Source organism: Giraffa tippelskirchi, chromosome 10 (assembly GCF_054371585.1).
Source record: "Giraffa tippelskirchi isolate mGirTip1 chromosome 10, T2T-mGirTip1v1.2.pri, whole genome shotgun sequence".
NCBI classification, from domain to species: domain Eukaryota; kingdom Metazoa; phylum Chordata; class Mammalia; order Artiodactyla; family Giraffidae; genus Giraffa; species Giraffa tippelskirchi.
Genome location: NC_137284.1, coordinates 52,767,212 through 52,782,414, shown reverse-complemented (window position 1 = coordinate 52,782,414; position 15,203 = coordinate 52,767,212). Strand labels below are relative to the sequence as shown.

Here is a 15,203-nt window from a genome sequence, read left to right as displayed (position 1 = left end):
GGGGACAAGCCGCTTGAAAAGGAGGTCAGGTGTGTACCTCTAGGAGGACAACTGCTGGTTCCAGGTGAGGCCGGTCTGTCTTAGCTGCCCTGTGCGTCCCTGATGGAGGCTGAGCCAAGGCTGCTGGGTGGATGGACAGTCCTGACTTCCTAAGTCACATGTCCTTCAGGGCTTACAAGAACTGCAGGTGCAGACTGCCAGTGGAGAGGTCTGGGTCACTGTGTAGAGCAATGACACAGTCCTGTCACTCAGCTATGAGGCCTCCAGGGAAGGTGTGGGGCATTGGGCAGACAAATGGTCAGGGTCTCCCTGGTCATCCTCACCCTCTCATCTGGGGCCTGGCTGTCAGCCTAGGGGCATCTCTTAAACTGCTCTGGGCATAAAAATCTCATACGCACCAGACTCACTGCCTCAACCCTTCCAGGATGGATAAGGCAGGTTCCAATATTTAGATTAATCCAAGAATCAAATAAAACGTGGGCTTCTGACTGCCATGTTAAGCAGCTGCTAGAAAGCTGAGATGGTGATGAGCAACAGCCAGGCCTTGGCCTCCCATGACTTTTTCTGCTAGACCCCCAGGCCAGACGTGTGCTGCTGGATATACACCCTCCCTGCATCCCTACCTACCACCCAGCAGGCCCCATCTGGTCCCAGCCCTTTCTACCACTGCCCTTGCATTTTCCCCCACTTTCTTTCCCATAGCACAAATAGTTTCCTCTGCTTTTTCAGACAATTCCCAAACTTGTTTTTTTTCCCCTTTCCTTTCTGGAAGTCCCTTGCGTATACTCTAAGAGAGAGCGAGCCTGAGGTTCAAGGAGGCATGGGTGACAAGATTTCTCTTGGTGCCCCTATTCCTTAGGACTCCTGCCAGATGAGGGGGAGAGGAATAGCTATTTGAAACAATCCAAAATCAGTCAATGAGAATATGAGTATAGGAGAAATGAGTATAGCCTTCATATTCAGCGTTATTCAAACTGTATCAAAAGCTCAAATGACACAGATAATGATCTCAAACCTCAATGGAAAGTGATTTGGTAAAATTGCAGATTTGTAGGCTCAAACCTCTGAAAAATCTACAACCACAGGATGCAGATGTCTTGTGGATTTCACTTTGAAAACAATGTTTTTAGAAACTCAGAATTGTTCCCAGGGACCAGCTGAACCATCAAGGTTGATAACCGGCTATGTTGCTTTGGATTCTCTGGGAACCACTGGCACTTTCTTTCTTTGAACTATAGTTGATTTACAATATTATGTTAGTTTCAGGTATACAGCCAAGTGACTCAGGAATATATATATATATATATATATATATAAATAAATGTGTGCATTCTCAGTCACTTCAATCATTTCTAACTCTTTGCAACCCTATGGACTATAGCCCACCAGGCTCCTCTGTCAATGGGCTTCTCCAGCAAGAATACGGAAGTGTTGCCGTTTCTTCCTCCAGGGCATGTTCCTGGCCCAGGGATCAAACCTACATCTCCTGCATTGTAGGCGGGCTCTTTACTGTTGAGTTACCAGGGGCCCCCGCCAGGGCTACTTTCTCAGGTTATTTTTGACTATATGCTATTACAAGATAATGAATATAGTTCCCTGTGCTATACAATAAGTCCTTGTTGATTACCTATTTTATATACAGTAGTGTGTATATGTCAGTCTCAAACTCCCATCCTCCACTTTCCCCTTTGTAACCATAAGTTTGTTTTCTATGTCTGTGTATCTGTTTATGTTTCGTAAATAAGTTCTCTTGTGTCCTTTTTTTTGGTTTAGATTTTGCATATGTGATATCCATACAATATTTGTCTTTCTCTATCTGAATTACTTAGTATGATAAGTGAAGGTCCATTCATTCTGTGAAATTGGCATTATTTCATTCTTTTGTATAGCTGAGTAGTATTTCAGTGTATACAAGTACCACATCTTCTTTATACATTCATCTGTTGATGGACACTTAAGTTGCTTCCATGTCTTGGTAATTGTAAATAGTGCTGCTGTGAACATTTGGGTGAATATATCTTTTTGAGTTAGAGTTTTTGTCTTTTCCAGATATATGCTCAGGAGTGGGAATGCTGAATCATATGGTATTTCTAGTTTTTTGAAAAAAACTTTAAAAAATATTTTTTAAGGGAACTCTATACTCTTCTCCACGGTGGCTACACTAATTTACATTCCCTCCAACAGTGTAAGAGGGTTCCCTTTTCTCCACACCCTCTCCAGCATTTGTTTTTTGTAGACTTTTTGATGTTGGCCATTCTGACCCATGACTGGCGCTTACTTTCAATTTGATGTTGAGACATGGATGGAGGAGAGAGGTTGTCTCAGGTTTGAATTACAGAGCTGTCTTCATCAGCAACCACAAGGTCTAACTGTTAGGACCCTTATTTAGCCATTCACCCCAATGTTTTCACTTTTCCCTCATTTCATGTAATAAAGCACTAAGCTCATCAGTATATAAATCATAGAGAAATGGGAAGAAGTAAACAAAACTCAAAGCCTCAATAATTCTAACTGTCCCCCACCCGCACCCCTTGCATCCAGAGGACAGAGTCTGACGTCCAAGGCCATGTGGTTAAGCACATTTTCTTTTTTCCAGCATCCTGAGGCAAGGCTGAGCTTTCAGTAAATGGAGTGCCCTTAGCATTCTCCCTACCTGATGTCTTGGGTCCCTCTTAGGGCCACAGGACACAGCAAGGGACACCTCTCCAGCACAGGGGACACACTCTGGGGCCCACCCGAGAGCTGTGACTGTGGCCCCAGGGAGGCTCCCAGTCAGTGTGTTAAGGCCACTCCAGCCCAGGGTGACACAGAGCATCCCTGGCTTCAGTGAGGACTGCCTCCCGGCTGCACTGCCTGTGGGAGCCTCCCCTGCCCTCCTTGCTGCCCTAGGCTCCTGGCGGGAAATTTTTCAGCAGTGCCTGCCACCCTCCGTGGAAGTGGCTCACCCATCTCGTGGGCCACCTGCTTTCCTTCATTCTGAGGGCCTCTGTGCCCACCGGGTCCAGCCCCATGTGACCAAGGCCAAGTTACTCAGGCTTTCTGAGCCTCACTCACTTTTTATGTAAAATGATAATAATCATAGTACTGACCTCTTCAGGTACATGTGAGAACTTAAGCTTAGGATCTGGAAATGATCTCTCAGAAAATAATACCTGTCACCACCTCCCTATAAGTAGCCTAACTCCCCACCCACTACAAATGGGCAGGGAAAGAATATCAGTCCATTCACAGAATCATTTTGGAGTTAAAGCAGATCTCAAAACCTACCTAATCAAAGTCCTTAAAATTTGGGAACCCTACTTTGGACCCCACAAAATCCACTGCTTTCAGGGACCAGGTAGGGGATATGTACAGACCAAGCAGAAGACAGGATAGAGCAGAAACTGCAGAAAAACCAGAAACGTGTGCCCCGCCCAAGGGACTTCAAAAACAACTTTCCAAACGAATACTGTCACCTGGAGCCCGACTAGGGCGCTGCAGGATGCATCCCAGACGGACGGAGGGGTAGGGGAGGTGGGTAGGAGTGATCGGGGCCCTCCCCGCAGCCCGCAGGGGCGAGCACGCGCCATCCCACACCCTCACCTTTCTCAGCCTCGCGGCTCCGGTGCCGGAGCGGATGGCGTCCATCAAGGCCTGTCTGGCGTCCACTGGGTTGTTGAGGGGGCCCGAGCTGGACCTCGATGCCGACCGGGATGAGGTGGGAGCCTGGGCAACCGTAGCGGGTGGGGGTGGGGGCGGGGGCAGCTGGGACTGGACCCCAAGGTCTTCTATCGGCGAGGGGTCCGGCCCATGTGCAGACAGCGTGGCATTGCGGAGGCTCTGGAGCTCCTCAGAGGCGGAGGACGTGACCTAGCAACGAGACGGTGAAATGACAGGGTCCCAAATGTCCTTTACGAGAGGTAGCGCTTTTCAGACCCTGAAAAAACCCAGCGGCCGTGTCTGCTCCCCATCCTGGGGCTCTCCGTCAGGTCAGTGACTGCTGGCAGGGAGCAGGGCTGCCCTCCTACCTCACCGGGTCCTGTCTGGACAGACCCTGAGGCCGCACGCAGCAAGAGCCAATCGGTGGGAAGGACCCCTCCTCCAAACACGGAGAGGAAGGTGCCCACCCGGTTTTCCCTCGGATTCTGGCTGCAGAAGGTGCATCACCCTCTGTCGCCGAGCTCAAGTCCAGGTGGTCCTGCGACTGTGTCAGACCAGCCCCAGCAGGTAGCAACTCCATCCCGGAGCTGAGTGGCTACCGCCTCTGCTTCTCGGTGACCTAAGCCCTGAAACCACGCTCAGTGTCCTGGGAGTGTGGGGAAGTGCAGGGCACTAGTGCGCAGGAAACACGCGTTCAGGAGAGGCTGGCCCTCAGGGCCTCTCCCGCGGTCGGGTTGGCCACTCCAGTGATGACTTACCATCGCTTAGAGAATCGGAGGGTCTCCCTGGCTTTTGCGGTTTTCTGGGGGTCGCTGGGTGTGTGGGGCCCCCTCTCACCTTCCTCAGGCTGCGGGTCCCGCTGTGGCCGCGTATGGCCGCCAGGAGGGCTGAGCGCTCGCAGTCCGCCTCAGTGTAGGACGGTTTCTTTGGCCCTCCCTTTGAGCCGGGTTCTGGAGTCTAGAATATTTATTAATGATGTCAACTCCTGTCACTTAGGTGATGGGGAAATGATGACTATAAGGCAGTACACAAGAAAGCCCATAGTTATCAGGTCAGGCCTACAGGGTCAGTTATATCATCTCTGTTAGAAGGTAGAATTATCAAGGTACAGTTCTGGATTGACCTTACACTATATAAAAATTAAGGGGCTTCCCTGGTGGCTCAGCTAGAATCTGCCTGGCAATGCAGGAGATGCAGGTTTTATCCCTGGGTGGGTAAGATCCCCTGGAGAAGGGAATACCCACTCCAGTATTCTTGCCTGGGAAATCCCATGGACAGAGGAGCCTGGTGGACTACAGTCCATGGGCCCCCAAAGAGTCAGACATGACTGAGCGACTAAACAGCAGCAACAAAATACAGAAATCAAAAGCTATGTATTTGGGGAGGCACAGGGTGATCACCCTCCCCAAATGTCATCTCCCTCTTTCCTCAGTGGCCAAAATGAAGGAAACAGTTTCTAATCATCAGTGTCAGGGTAGCTGTTAAATAACATTTGCAAGGTGATATATCCCTACATGGGGGGCAGGTGTCATAAAAATTTCCCCAAGGCTTCAGCCCACCACTGCTGAAAATGCAGGGTGATGGGGGCAGGGCCTCAGCCTGACTCTCCATCTCCCCCTCCAGGCTCAAGGACCAGTTATGGATGATTCCTCCCCCACCTGGCACCCCATCCCACTCCTCCACTCCCCCATGCCCACACAAGGACTATGTATTGCTGACACCTTTCCCCAGGGCAGTCAACAGCCTTAAAGGCAGTGTGGGCAAACCAAAGTCATCAGTTTTGTCTCCTTAGTGGTTCTATTTAAACAACTCCATAGGCAGGGAGACAGAAATCCAGGTAAAATTAAGCTCGTGCAGTCACCCACATCCCTAGCCTGGTCCCCTTCCTCTGATGTCACCTAAGATCTGTGTCTGAGTGGGTGTGGGGGAGAGGTTGTCCCTGAGGCAGAAGCCCACCAATAACTTCACCTTTCGAAGCCTGTCCTTCCCTCCTGCTGAGTGGATGGCCTCCATCAAGGCGCTGTGCAGGGATGTTTCTTTCGGAGCTGGCCTCTGGACCACAGGCCTGAATTTCCTCTTTGGCCCAAAGATGCTGGCTGGCAGTGTACCATCAGCTTCAAGTACACCTGTGCTTAACAAACTGGGCTCTTCCTCCCGTTGTGGGGGCTCCTGTCCAGCCTGGCCGTTTGTATCTGACACTCTTGGAGAGCAAGGAGGGTCGCTGTGGATGGGGACCCACCTGGAGCCATTCACCAGGGTGCTGCCTGAAGTCTGATCATCTCCTGGGTGAAGGAGTGAGGGACTCAAGCCGTCAGACTTGCACTTGGGGTCGGATGCTGAGTTGGTCCTGTGGTTCCTTGTGCTTTGCTTCCCACTGAGACCACAGCTCTGTCCCACAGAAACCTGGTCCCTTTGGGCAGCTGTGACTAGTGAGCCACGGGAATCTCTGTGGATGCCAGAAGGATAGTCTTGAGTAGACAGCTTCCCGTAAGGGCTGCTGACTTGCCATCCAGGATGGGGCACTGTCGTTGATTCCTCCCCCTCACGACGAATGCCTGTCCCTGGGTTTGGGCTGGGGGTGGTACTGTCCTTCATCACAGGAGGCGCTACCGTTGGCTCTGGCGCTGTGCCTGCACATGTCCTCTGGGTGTTATCATGTCTCCTCCCCACGTCACTGTGGACTTTCGGGGTCCCTATCCGCTTGGCAATGGCAGAGGCCATGTACTGACTGGACGTTCTCCTCTGAGGTTTGAGAAACGGGACTTCCGTGGTGTTAGCTGCTGGCACTTTGAGGGGACGAGTGGCTGCTGGGGGTGGCCAACTTCTCCCCTCCCTCAGAGGTCTCCCGTCTTCTGAGTGGGGGGACTGGGGCCAGGGCAATGTTACTTTGGGGTCTGGGGAGGTGGGCTCGGCTCTCAGTCTGCTTTCTTGAGGTTGCGGATTCGTGGGGGTGGTGGGGGTCCTCTTAGGCCCCTCCGTGGGCCGGCCAGAGTGCTTCTCTACAGAATTGGATGTCCAGAATTCTTTGACTTTTCCAATGGGTGGGGTTTCTGCTTCCAGAGTGGGCGATGATGGGACTACAGTCCTGCCGGCATGCGCGTGGGGACTCACCAGGTTCCCCAGCTCATCAATCTTAATGGCACCCATGGAGAGGGATGCCCCCCGGTCATAACATTTCATCTCTGACTTCGGAGGGACAATTTTATATGTTGTGAGGCCATATTTAAGGCCATAACTCCCCACTGGGTGTTGGCCTCGTTGATACCATGGCGGTAGTGTCGAGACGTCACTTTTACCATCGCTTGCCTTTTCCTTCCCCAGCTGCGGGATCATTCTCCCAAGGGCTGGGGTCCTCCCGCTGTGAGCAGAGCCAGGTGCCCTGCCTTCCTCCTTCACATTCAAGTGGTGAGTGTGAAGCGCTGAAGTAGAAGTCGCCTTGGGCTCCATCTTACCGGGATCCACATCCTTCCAGGTGTTGGTCAAGGCTGACCTGACTTCTCTCTCAGGCTCCTGGGAAGGAGCTGGTGAGCTGGGCCTTGCTGCCCTCCTCTGCCTGTGCTGCTGGGGGCACTCGGCCTGGCATGGTGGTGGCTGAGCCTCACCGTCAGCTGTGCTCCCCAAGTCGAAGGAGCCAGCGTTGTTGTTTCTGTTGGAAAACACGCCTGAGTCCATGGGGTCATCGAGAACCTCCCCGATGAACGTCACTGGGATTGCCTCAGTGCCACCATGGGGGGTGGATGTGCCGTGTACGGAGTTGGTGAGGGAGCTCGTGTCAGTTTCACAGCTTTCTTCCGGTTCTGCAAAGAAGCACAACATAGGTCACAGGCAGACCCCACTTAGATGATTCTTATGCCCCTTACCCAGTGAAATCCCACCCTGATTTTCATCACCTGAGGGTCCTTTGGTGTAAGTTATTTAGTGTCATGCGGGTTGTCATCTACACGTGCCCAGAGCCAGTCTCAGCTCACGGGACCCAATCAAGGGCCTGTCTGCAGATTCATGATGCCTTGAGGGCAGGCACTGAGGTACCACATTTTGCCAGTATCTTTACTTACAAACTGATGTTGAAGTCCAAGCCCCCAGTAGACACCACCTCAGAGCAGGATGGGAAGGTGGATTTGGGATTTTTACTTTCCTCTTGGTTTGGTTCACAAGGAGCACCACAGGGTCTATGGGTCAAGCTGCTCTTGTTCTGCTTCCTAAGAGGCAGGTGACAATGCCTTGAGCCCCCAGTAATTAGCCCTAAAGGACATAGTGGGCCTGCAGGCAGGGTCTGAGGGACAGACCAAGGTTGATAAAGGTTTCTTAGCTTTGTCTACCCCATCTGAGGACAGAAAATGGAAAAGTGAGTCGGACAAGATGCTGGGTCAGCTCTGGAATGTCTCCTCCTTGTTTCATTTGATTGTGAGGCAAGGCCTATATCTACTTTCTAGTCTGGGTGCCTTTGAAAGATTTCCAGTCGTTCACTGAGCTAGTTTGTATCTGCTCAGAGCTTACACTATTCTGTCTGATACATGCACAGAAGTGCAGTCCCTGAGACGCCCCCGGGAGCAGGGGTCCCTGGTGAGATGCTGTGTGCTATGTTCCTCTTTGAAAGTCAGACCACGTATTAGCAGGTCACGGGATGGGAGGTTTAATAAAGAGGCCTGTTTGCCAGCGTGGCACCCAATGTTTCCCTAACTCATCTGAGGACTGAGAACTTCTTTTTTGGTTCATGTGTGCAGACTTGTAATGTGTAGAATCAGTCTTGCTCAGAGTAGGCTGTAAGCACCTGCTCAGACATTTCCTTGGCACTGTTCAGCCACCCAGGTGCATGGCCCCTCCGGGAGCTGAGCTCGCCTGTGCCTTGGGCCCCAGCCTGGGCCTTCCTCTCTCGGAGCCACCTTTCCTCTGCACACATCTTCACCACATGGTTACACGCAGTGCAGCCAGCAACCCTGACAGCCTCAGGGTGCCTGGCCCCGGGCAGACAGTCCAGGCAGGGGGTGTGCTTACCTCCCAGGTCTTCGTCCAGTTCTGCAAGAGTTTTCTGGAACCAACCAGTAGCGAATATTTCCTCATCCTCATGTGAGGCTGGAGCAGCTTTTCCGTTTCTAGAGAAAACCAAGAAGAAAAGGGAGCATTTCATTTAGCTCATTATTTATGCAACTGACACTTTTCTGGAAATATCTGAGGCAGGTACAACTTATAGTCAAATTCAGGCCATTCCATAGGCACTGCTGTCCTTGGAACACCTGAGACACAGATGGGGTGTGTGTCTGTGTGTGTGGTGTGTGTATATGCTGTGTGTGTGTGTGTGTGTGTGTGTGTGTGTGGTGCACAGCGATGACCACTCCGACAGTGAACTTCAGAGCAGCAGGGACAGTGGTGACCGCCCCTCCGGCCGTGCCCCCTCCCCACGCCCACACGGCAGTGACTGGATGGGGGGAGGGTGGGCAGGAAGGCAACCCCTGCACCCCGTGAGCCTTCCCATGTGGGCTCTTCTGCCCAGATTGTCCCATGGGAAGCCTCACAAGCAGTTAGAAGGCATGCAAGGTCATGATTGCTGCTTCCCAGAGAAGTGACCATGTGCTGAGAGGCTAAGAGCGTAGCTGTTCCTGCACACAGGGGCTCCTGAGCCCGGGAGGGCCACCATATCTGTGTCCACAGGTGCCTCATGACCCTACCACTCAGGGGTCCAGGGAGACGTCCCTACCTGCTGAGGAGAGCTGGGCTTTCCTTCTCTCCAGCCCTGGACAGTAGCATCCATGAGACAACAGCTGCCAAAGCAATTTGAGAGCAGCCCTTGCAGAGGCTCTTGTCTCTTTTGTCTTGTGGTGCCAAGAACAGAGACACGTATGGGGTGATTGTCCCTCTTCTGCAAAAGCGGAAGGTCTTTTCCGCTGATCGTTAGAATCAAGGACCAGTTTCCATTGTTACTAATCAGGCCGAGATAATGATGCATGAAATATGCTTTGTACCATCCTCACTTACATAGCAGAGTTTGTGTTCTGGTAAATGAATCTTTCTTACTTCGTGGCTGTGTCCCTTTGGGAGCCAGGAAGTGGCTTCCAGATCCAACTCAGCTAATGTCCTCTGACATGGCAGACAAAGAGCGCTGGCCGAGATGTGTCGGCTATGGACCAATTAACAAAGACCACAGAGGCACAAGACTTGCCTTTCCTGTTGCTTTTGCTGTAAGACTTAATTGGATGCGTTTACTAAACTTGTCTCTTTCTCTTCCACAGAATTTGATGGTTTAGATAAATTTAATTTATATATTCAATAATCAAGTATATGGCAGAAAAAAATGGTAAGGGCTCTTTAAAGTAGTATTTGAAATGGAAAACAGTGTTTTTCAAAGGTTGGCTCCTAGTTTAGAATGCTTAAAGCCTAGCCAGACAAAATTATATCTACACTTTTCCTTCAAAGTATTTGCCTTCCCTTCAAAGTATGCAAAATCACATTGTTCTATGGGAATAGAATGATATTAATAAGAATTAAAAACTATAGCACATGGAATTACACTCCATATTTTATAATAACCTATAAGGGAAAAGAATCTGATAAAGAATGTATATGTACATACATACATACATTGTATGAGGGCTTTCCTGGTGGCTCAGACAGTAAAGAATCTGCCCACAATGCGCGAGACCCAGGTTCAATCATTCAATCCCTGGGTTGGGAAGATCCCTTAGAGAAGGGAATGGTAACTCACTGCAGGGTTCTTGCCTGAAGAATCACATGGACAGAAGAGCCTGGCAGGCTACAGTCCATGGGATTGGAAAGAGTCGGACATGACTGAGTGACTAAGTTTAAGTTCTATGCATGTATACATTCATATGCATATTATACATATATAAGTAAATATATATGTATATTTACTTAACTGTACATCTACATCTAATACATCATGATGGAGATCAAAACAGTCAATCTTAAAGGAAATCAACCCTGAATAGTCACTGGAAGGACTGATGCTGAAGCTGAAGCTCCAATACTTTGGCCACTTGATAAAGAGCCAACTCATTGGAAAAGACCCTGATGCAGGGAAAGATTGAGAGCAGGAGGAGAAGGGGACGACAGAGGATGAGATGGTTGGATAGAATCTCTGACTCAACGGACATGAGTCTGAGCAAACTCCAGGAGATAGTGAAGGACAGGGAAGCCTGGCGTGCTGCAGTCCATGGGGGTAGCAAAGAATCAGACAAGACTTAGTGACTAAATAAAATCAGCTATACTTCAATAAAAATAAAATAATGTACTCTGGGAAGAAAATGAATTAAAAATCATTTAAGAGAAAAGTTCCACTGATGATATTACTTTATAAAAGGTAAACTAGAGAATGAAAATCATCTTGAACTGATGAAAATGCAAGGAATCTGAAACTCTTACACTTGCTGCTCCTGGTTTAAACTGGAAAGCAATGCAAACAGGAGATCAGTGGAGAAATAACTCCTGAAAGAATGATGGGATGGAGCCGAAGCAAAAACAATACCTAGCAGTGGATGTGACTGGTGACAGAAGCAAAGTCCGATGCTGTAAAGAGCAATACTGCATAGGAACCTGGAATGTTAGGTCCATGAATCAAGGCAAATTGGAAGTGGTCAAACAGGAGATGGCAAGAGTGAACGTCAACATTTTAGGAATCAGCGAACTAAGATGGACTAGAATGGGTGAATTTAACTCAGATGACCATTATATCTACTAATGTGAGCAGGAATCCCTTAGAAGAAATGGAATAACCATCATGGTCAACAAAAGAGTCTGAAATGCAGTACTTGGATGCAATCTCAAAAACGACAGAATGATCTCTGTTCGTTTCCAAGGCAAACCATTCAATATCACGGTAATCCAAGTCTATACCCTTACCAGTAACGCTGAAGAAGCTGAACTTGAGGTTCTATGAAGACCTACAAGACCTTTTAGAACTAACACCTAAAAAAGATGTCCTTTTCATTATAGGGGACTGGAATGCAAAAGTAGGAAGTCAGGAAACACCTGGCTAAAAATTTGCCTGTCCTGGCGTAACAGGCAAATTTGGCCTTGGAGTACAGAATGAAGCAGGGCAAAGGCTAATAGAGTTTTGCCAAGAAAATGCACTGGTCATAGAAAACACCCTCTTCCAACAACACAAGAGAAGACTCTACACACGGACATCACCAGATGGTCAACCCTGAAATCAGATTGATTATATTCTTTGCAGCCAAAGATGGAGAAGCTCTATACAGTCAGCAAAAACAAGACCAGGAGTGGACTGTGGCTCAGATCATGAATTGCTTATTGCCAAATTCAGACTCAAATTGAAGAAAGTAGGGAAAACCAGTAGACCATTCAGGTATGACCTAAATCAAATCCCTTATGATTATACAGTGGAAGTGACAAATAGATTGAATGGACTAGATCTGATAGTCAGAGTGCCTGATGAACTATGGACAGAGGTTTGTGACACTGTACAGGAGACAGGGATCAAGACCATCCCCAAGGAAAAGAAATGCAAAAAAGCAAAATGGCTGTCTGAGGAGGCCTTACAAATAGCTGTGAAAAGAAGAGAAGCAAAAAGCAAAGGAGAAAAGGAAAGATATTCCCATCTGAATGCAGAGTTCCAAAGAATAGCAAGGAGAGATAAGAAAGCCTTCCTCAGTGATCAATGCAAAGAAATAGAGGAAAACAACAGAATGGGAAAGACTAGAGATCTCTTCAAGAAAATTAGCGATACCAAGGGAACATTTCATGCAAAGATGGGCTCGATAAAGGACAGATATGGTAGGGACCTAACAGAAGCAGAAGATATTAAGAAGAGGTGGCAAGAATACACAGAAGAACTATACAAAAAAGATCTTCATGACCCAGATAATCATGATGGTGTGATCACTCACCTAGAGCCAGACATCCTGGAATGTGAAGTCAAGTGGGCCTTAGAAAGCATCACTACGAACAAAGCTAGTGGTGGTGATAGAATTCCAGTTGAGCTATTTCAAATCCTGAAAGATGATGCTGTGAAAGTGCTGCACTCGATATGCCAGCAAAGCTGGAAAACTCAGCAGTGGCCACAGGACTGGAAAAGGTCAGTTTTCATTCAAATCCCAAAGAAAGGCAATGCGAAAGAATGCTCAAACTACCGCACCATTGCACTCATCTCACATGCTAGTAAAGTAATGCTCAAAATTCTCCAAGCCAGGCTTCAGCAATACGTGAACCGTGAACTTCCAGATGTTCAAGCTGGTTTTAGAAAAGGCAGAGGAACCAGAGATCAAATTGCCAATATCCGCTGGATCATCGAAAAAGCAAGAGAGTTCCAGAAAAACATCTATATCTGCTTTATTGACTATGTCAAAGCCTTTGACTGTGTGGATCACAATAAACTGTGGAAAATTCTTAAAGAAACACAGAACTAGAACAAATCATTTCACAGTTTGTATGGAAATATAAGAAACCTCAAATAGCCAAAGCAATCTTGAGAAAGAAGAATGGAACTGGAGGAATCATCCTGCCTGACTTCAGGCTCTATTACAAAGCCACAGTCATCAAGACAGTATGGTACTGGCACAAAGATAGAAATATAGATCAATGGAACAAAATAGAAAGCCCAGAGATAAACCCATGCACCTATGGACACCTTATCTCCGACAAAGGAGGCAAGAATATACAATAGAGAAAAGACAATCTCTTGAACAAGTGTTGCTGGGAAAACGGGTCAACCACTTGTAAAAGAATGAAACTAGAACACTTTCTAACACCATACACAAAAATAAACTCAAAGTGGATTAAAGATCTAAACGTAAGACCAGAAACTATAAAACTCCTAGAGGAAAACATAGGCAAAACACTCTCCAACATAAATCACAGCAGGATCCTCCATGACCCACCTCCTAGAATATTGGAAATAAAAGCAAAAATAAACAAATGGGACCTAATTAAAATTAAAAGCTTTTTTCACAACAAAGGAAACTATAAGCAAGGTGAAAAGATAGCCTTCAGAATGGGAGAAAATAATAGCAAACGAAGCAACAGACAAACAATTAATATCAAAAATATACAAGCAACTCCTGCAACTGAATTCCAGAAAAATCAACGACCCAATCAAAAAATGAGCCAAAGAACTAAACAGACATTTCTCCAAAGAAGACATACAGATGGCTAACAAACACATGAAAAGATGCTCAACATCACTCATTATTAGAGAAATGCAAATCAAAACCACAATGAGGTACCACTTCATACCAGTCAGAATGGCTGCTATCCAAAAGTCTATAAGCAATAAATGCTGGAGAGGGTGTGGAGAAAAGGGAACCCTCTTACACTGTTGGTGGGAATGCAAACTAGTACAGCCACTATGGAGAACAATGGGGAGATTCCTTAAAAAACTGGGAATAGAACTGCCATATGACCCAGCAATCCCACTGGTGGGCATACACACCGAGGAAACCAGAATTGAAAGAGACGTGTGTACCCCAGTGTTCATCGCAGCACTGTTTACAATAGCCAGGACATGGAAGCAACCTAGATGTCCATCAGCAGAGGAATGGATAAGGAAGCTGTGGTACATATACACAATGGAATATTACTCAGCCATTAAAAAAATACATTTGAATCGGTTCTATTGAGATGGATGAAACTGGAGCCCATTATACAGAGTGAAGTAAGCCAGAAAGAAAAACATCAATACAGTATACTAATGCATATATATGGAATTTGAAAGATGGTAACGATAACCCTATATGTGAGACAGAATAAGAGACACAGATGCATAGAACAGTCTTATGGACTCCGAGGGAGAAGGTGAGGGTGGGACGTTCTGGGACAATAGCACTGAAACATGTATATTATCATGTGTGAAGCAGAACACCATTCTGGGTTCGATGCATGGGACAGATGCTCAGGGCTGGGGCGGTGGGATGGCCCAGGGGGATGGGATGTGGGGTGGGTTGGGAGGGGGGTTTGGGATGGGGAGCACGTGTGGACCCATGGCTGATTCATGTCAATCTGTGGCAAAAACCACTACAATATTGTAAAGTAATTGGCCCCCAACTAAAATAAATAAATTTATTAAAAAAAGAAAAAAGAAAAGAAATGGGAATACCAGACCATCTCACCTGTCTCTTGAGAAAGCTGTATGCAGGTCAGGAAGCAAAAGTTAGAACTGGACATGGAACAACAGACTGGTTCCAAATAGGAAAAGGAATACATCAAGGCTGTATATTGTCACCCTGCTTATTTAACTTGTATGCAGAGAACATCATGCAAAATGCTGGGCTGGAGGAAGCACAAGCTGGAATCAAGATTGCCAGGAGAAATATCAATAACCTCAGATATGCAGATGACACCACCCTTATGGCAGAAAGTGAAGAAGAACTTAAGAGTCTCTTGATGAAAGTGAAAGAGGAGAGTGAAAAAGTTGGCTTAAAGCTCAACATTCAGAAAACTAAGATATGGCATCTGGTCCCATCACTTCATGGCAAATGGATGGGGAAACAGTGGAAACAGTGTCAGACTTTATTTTTTTGGGTTCTAAAGTCAGTGCAGATGGTGACTGCAGCCATGAAATTAAAAGACACTTACTCCTTGGAAGGAAAGTTATG

The 15,203-nt window shown here is 47.5% G+C and overlaps 1 protein-coding gene across 13 annotated transcripts in view; it reads right to left on the bottom strand.

Moving 5' to 3' along the window:
- COBL (cordon-bleu WH2 repeat protein) overlaps positions 1 to 15,203 on the bottom strand; it is a 318,704-nt gene that overhangs the window by 9,041 nt on the left and 294,460 nt on the right. For all 13 annotated transcript variants that reach the window (XM_081534556.1, XM_081534547.1, XM_081534551.1 and 10 more), the window contains 4 exons: positions 8,635 to 8,732; positions 5,608 to 7,436; positions 4,477 to 4,596; positions 3,583 to 3,849 (listed from right to left, as the gene is read on the bottom strand). In XM_081534556.1, the coding sequence (XP_081390682.1) occupies positions 3,583 to 3,849; positions 4,477 to 4,596; positions 5,608 to 7,436; positions 8,635 to 8,732 (2,314 nt within the window). The remainder of the gene's footprint in view (positions 1 to 3,582; positions 3,850 to 4,476; positions 4,597 to 5,607; positions 7,437 to 8,634; positions 8,733 to 15,203) is intronic.